Source organism: Dendrobium catenatum, unplaced genomic scaffold (assembly GCF_001605985.2).
Source record: "Dendrobium catenatum unplaced genomic scaffold, ASM160598v2 fragScaff_scaffold_403, whole genome shotgun sequence".
NCBI lineage: Eukaryota > Viridiplantae > Streptophyta > Magnoliopsida > Asparagales > Orchidaceae > Dendrobium > Dendrobium catenatum.
In genome coordinates, this window is record NW_021318865.1 from 273,878 (window position 1) to 278,700 (window position 4,823).

General features: G+C 44.8%; 1 protein-coding gene across 1 annotated transcript; it reads right to left on the reverse strand.

Moving 5' to 3' along the window:
* Positions 1-3,078: 3,078 nt before the first annotated feature.
* LOC110103065 (UNC93-like protein 1) lies at positions 3,079-4,823 on the reverse strand. Its single transcript, XM_020831614.2, has 2 exons — positions 3,536-4,823; positions 3,079-3,454 (listed from the first exon to the last, which is right to left on the reverse strand). The coding sequence occupies exons 1-2, from the start codon at positions 4,729-4,731 to the stop codon at positions 3,238-3,240; spliced, it is 1,413 nt and encodes a 470-aa protein (XP_020687273.1). The 5' UTR covers positions 4,732-4,823; the 3' UTR covers positions 3,079-3,237.

A 4,823-nucleotide genomic window follows, 5' to 3' on the forward strand; every position in this document is an offset into this window, starting at 1 on the left:
GGGGAGAGAGAGAGAGAGAGAGAGAGAGAGAGAGAGAGAGAGAGAGAGAGAGAAGGAGGCTCAAGCAAGAAGAGAATGAAGAAAAAAAAAAGATGTCTCTTGCCACCAGACTCTTCCTCGACCACCGCCGTACTTCCACCCGGAAGCCTATCGACGTCAGAGTTCTACCCGACAGTTGACCGACGCTGCAATTCTGCTCGATCGCTGACCGACGCTGGAGTTTTGCCCCACCGCTGACCGACATCTGTGTTCTATTTGACCACCAACTAATGTCAGAGTTCTGCCCGGCCGCCGACCTTCGTCGGACTTCTTCCCGACGTCGAAGGTTTGCCCTTCATCAGACTTCTTCCCGTCACCAGACTTTTAACGGACTTCTACCCGACGTCGGACTTCCGCCTATCGCCAGATTTCTACCTGACGTCGAACTTCTGCCCGTGGCTAGTTTTTCATCGGACTTCTACTTGATGCTAAACTTTCGTCGAACTTCTACTCGATGTCAAACTTTCACCCATCGCTGGATTTCTACCCGACGTCGGACTTATGCCCGTCATCGGACTTCTACCGGACGCTGAACATCCACCCATTGCGAAGTTTTAACCTCTGTTGCCAGTCGACTATGGTCCTTCCGATCTGCTTCACCAGACAACAATCTTTCTAACTACTATCAACTGCCGACTGCGGTCCTTCCAACCTTCGTCGACAGACAACGGTCTTTTCTAGCCATTATCGTCCGCTGACTACGGTCCCTCCGACCACCATCACCAAACTACGGTCTTTCCGACCTCTGTCGCCCGCCGACTATGGTTCTACCAACCAAACAAATGTATCAATAATGATTCTTTCAATTCCCATCATGTAACACATGAAATAGGATGTATATTTGTTACATCAAGCTAAGGCATTCCCGGAAGGAAGGGCCCATTGGTACTCGACTACAAATAATAGTGGATTCATTCAAACTGGGTCAGGCACCGTGGTTTTTCTTCCTTTTCAGGGGTTTCCACATAAAAACTTGGGTGTCTCTTATGAACACTATGCCCTCTCTTTTATCTGCTTGTGTTCTGGGTCTTTGTTCAAAGCTAAGACATTAAATTTTATATTTCTCTACCGCCGTAGGGCTTGATTTAATTTATTAGTATTATAGAAAGCAGGTATCCACAAGAGAACAACTATACCTAACAATAGAATTAAATCTTGGCAGGAGTCTGACGAAGACGACGTGGCAGGAGTCTGACGAAGACGACGTGGCAGGAGTCTGACGAAGACGACGATTACTGATGGTGATTGCCTAAGGTGATGGTGGTTGTTGGCACCAATAGCTAGTAGTAGTAGTCGATTATGATGGCTAGAAAATGTAACAGAATTCTCTCTAGTTATTTATATCATTTATCTCCCCTCATGTGATCATGTGATGAATAATGCTCTATTTATAGACTTTTTGGAATCGACATTTTGATAATTTGTCTGTAATCCAAAACACTTCATTGTACAACCCACATTTAATTTTGAAAGTTTTCACTTCAAATCTGCCTCAAGATTAGGGCTTGATCATGGTAGTTTTTAGTGATGTATCAATATATATACTTCATTATATTAAAATTCATATGATCCATTTCATTTATGAGTCATGTTATTAACATGTGGAATTGATTTAAAGTATAGGGATATTAGAATAAATAGAATGAGAATACCCAAAAAGTTCTTTTAGGTAGTTGAGATGTGATCAATCCATATCAGGAGTGTATCTTGTTTCTCTTCTTATTACCATTTAATAGAAATAGAGGTCATCATATTTTGACCCAATTATATATTTTTGAAATGGGTGAACTATAATAGTTAATTAGTTTGAAGGATTCTTAAAATGAAATTAATAGACAAAAAATATTTTATCATTAAATTTGGGTCTGAAAATCCAAGCCCATATTTTTTCATAAAAAAAGGCCTTACAGATTTATTGTCTTTATGATCTTTAGGTGTGTTGTCGCGCATAGTCAATTAGAGTGCACTTTTACTGTAGCTATGCCACTATTGGCTATGTTAGGCGGTTACAACAATTCAGGAACTTTTATTAGGTCAGGACACCTGATGTAGCTCTACATCCGGACGCCAATAAAATGTTGCCAGATGCCCTTACTCTTTACCACGCGGCCCGACGACCCGACCCGGACCGGAACCCGGTATTTCTTTTTGCTATGTATTACTCGGTATTGCTTGGCAATAACGAGAAATATCTCTCTTTCAAGAAATACCGAGCAATACCTAGCAAAACCAGGGTATTGCTAGGTATTGTTAGGTATTGGTCTTGACAGAATTGTATTTCTCGTTACCGAGCAAGACCGAGCAATAGGTATTGGTAGGTATTGCCCGGTATTGGTAGGTATTGCTCCAAAAATCGAAAAATCTCTTTGTCTCCTGTTATTTTCATCCGATTATATTGAATTTTTCTAACACTTACAAATAAGTCTGTAAAAAATGATTATATATATTTGTCATTTGTCATTTGTCTAATATATATTAATAAATTTGTCATTTGTCTAATATATTTGTCATTTGTCCCCTTAGAACTAAAGCTGATTCCGCCCCTGATTGAAGGAAAAATTATTTTGTGCGGACGTCGAACGATCAAAGACCAACTAGGATATGTCATGTCACTCCGGCTTTGTAGTCTATACCACGGCTTGGTAATGTGATCGGTACAGTGCTCAATACCGCTCGGTACCACTGACGTGACCCATTCTACATGATCTCCAACCGATAAACTACATTCAACATCTTCACATAATAATTTCTCTTATTGAAGGGCCCAGCAAAACCCTGAAAGTCCACTCTTTGCATATTTTATTATCATGAACTTTATAAAAATTCCACGAAAAAGGAAGCAAACCAGAAAGAAAAAAAAAATTTCGGTATCATAGCTGCAAGACACCAACTGTACTACGGCTCCGGCGTCTTCTCTTCCAAATCCTTACCTCTCGCCGCCGATACATCATCTTTAACAGCCATCACTATCAAGAACGCAAGCAGGGGATAGCTTATAGACGTAAGTGCCCAATTCACGATAAACTACATTCAAACATCTTCACATAATAATTTCTCTTATTGAAGGGCCCACCAAAACCCTGAAAGTCCACTCTTTACAGATTTCATTATCATGAACTTTATAAAAATTCCACGAAAAAGGAAGCAAACCAGAAAGAAAAAAACTTTCGGTATCATAGCTGCAATACTCCAACTGTCCTACGGCTCCGGCGTCTTCTCTTCCAAATCCTTACCTCTCGCCGCCGATACATCATCTTTAACAGCCATCACTATCAAGAACGCAAGCAGGGGATAGCTTATAGACGTAAGCGCCCAATTCACAATCAACTGCGACACCAGCGGCGTTTTGTGCTCATCCACTTGCCACGCAATTGCCGCACCTGCGCTCTGCACTCCCTTGTAGAATCCACTATACCTGTTTCAAACAAAGCCATCCAATAACCATCAGTGGACAAAGATTTCAATGGCGGAGAAGAGATTAAGAGATTATAGAAACCTGCTGAGTGTCTCTGAATCGTCCGCAAGAGCTCCAATCACCCAATAGCATAAGCTCTGGAACATGGCATCCAGCAAGCCATAGCTGAAATAGAGAACAAAGGGGCCGGCATAACTGGAACCTGAATCCTTGAAATCTAGCTTGTTCGGCCACTTGCCGTCGGTGTAACGGAGCTGGTTTGCAAGCCCGCCCGCCCAAATACCCGTCCCGAGCACGGCGACGACAGAGATCCCAACCAGCCCTCTCTTTCTCCGGCTTCTGAAACTGAAATCGAGCAAGTAGCCAATTGCCAAGGAGCCGATCATTTGCGCGCCCCAATAGAAAACATTGTTGAGCCCCTTGGTCCGGAGGCTGAATATGATGCCATTGACGTTATTGAATTGATAGGAATAGAAAAAATTGCTTCCCCATGCGGCGGGGATTATGAGGAGCATTTTCCAATTGGCGAAAAGCTTGAGGATTTCGAGCCCTTCGGTGGAAACGCTGGAGTAGGTAACTACAGTGGCCCGGGATCCGTCGTCCCGGATGATCCGCGAAGGAGGAAGAATGGCGAGGGAGAGTAAAGTGCCGGCAGACATGAAACACATGAAGGCGATGTAGGTTCCGTCGTTGACGGAAGCCGACTGAGTTCGGTGGTAATTGAGGACAAAAGGGATCAGCCCGCCAATGACGCCACCGAGGTTGAAGATGCTCCAGAAGATTGATATGTAAGTACCCTTGCGGGAGGGTGGGGGGTAGGAGGTCATGATGGCACCTTGGCCTGCCCAGAGGAGACCAGCGCCGACGCCGAGGATGCCGCCAGAAACGATGACGAAGGTCTGGTGGGAGTGGTGATTGTAGTAGAGGAAGGAGCCGGCGTAGAGGATATAGGTGGAACAGCCGGCGAATAGGGTAAGGCGAGGGCCGAGGACGTTGTAGATGCCACCGCCAAGGAGGCCGAAGATAGCGAAAGTGGTGTAAAGGGCGGTGTTGGCGTTGTTGGCGGCGTCGTGATCTACCTGTCCGCCGCCGCCCATGCCGGATAGGGCGTTGAACATACCGGGGCAGCAGAAGCAGACGAGGCCGATGAGGGAAACTTGAACCAGGGGCGAGTTATAGCGGAAGCGGGAAGTGGGAAGGGATTTGGGCTCATCGCCGGCATCAGCCGCGCCGGAACCGACTAGGGTTCCGGCGGCTTCTACTGCCCCAAAGGCCATCAAGATCGCAGTTTTGAATGGAACAGACTGTTGTGCGATTGGGGGAATCAGAATGAGGTTTTCCTTTTTAATTGTTCCGGTGTTTATTTGTA

Bases quoted from the DNA above. Each gene is read 5' to 3' on its own strand.
- LOC110103065 (XM_020831614.2), bottom strand. From the start codon at position 4,731: ATGGCCTTTGGGGCAGTAGAAGCCGCCGGAACCCTAGTCGGTTCCGGC. The intron at 3,455-3,535 runs GTTTCTATAATC...TGTTTGAAACAG, and splicing joins GATTCAGAGACACTCAGCAG to GTATAGTGGATTCTACAAGG.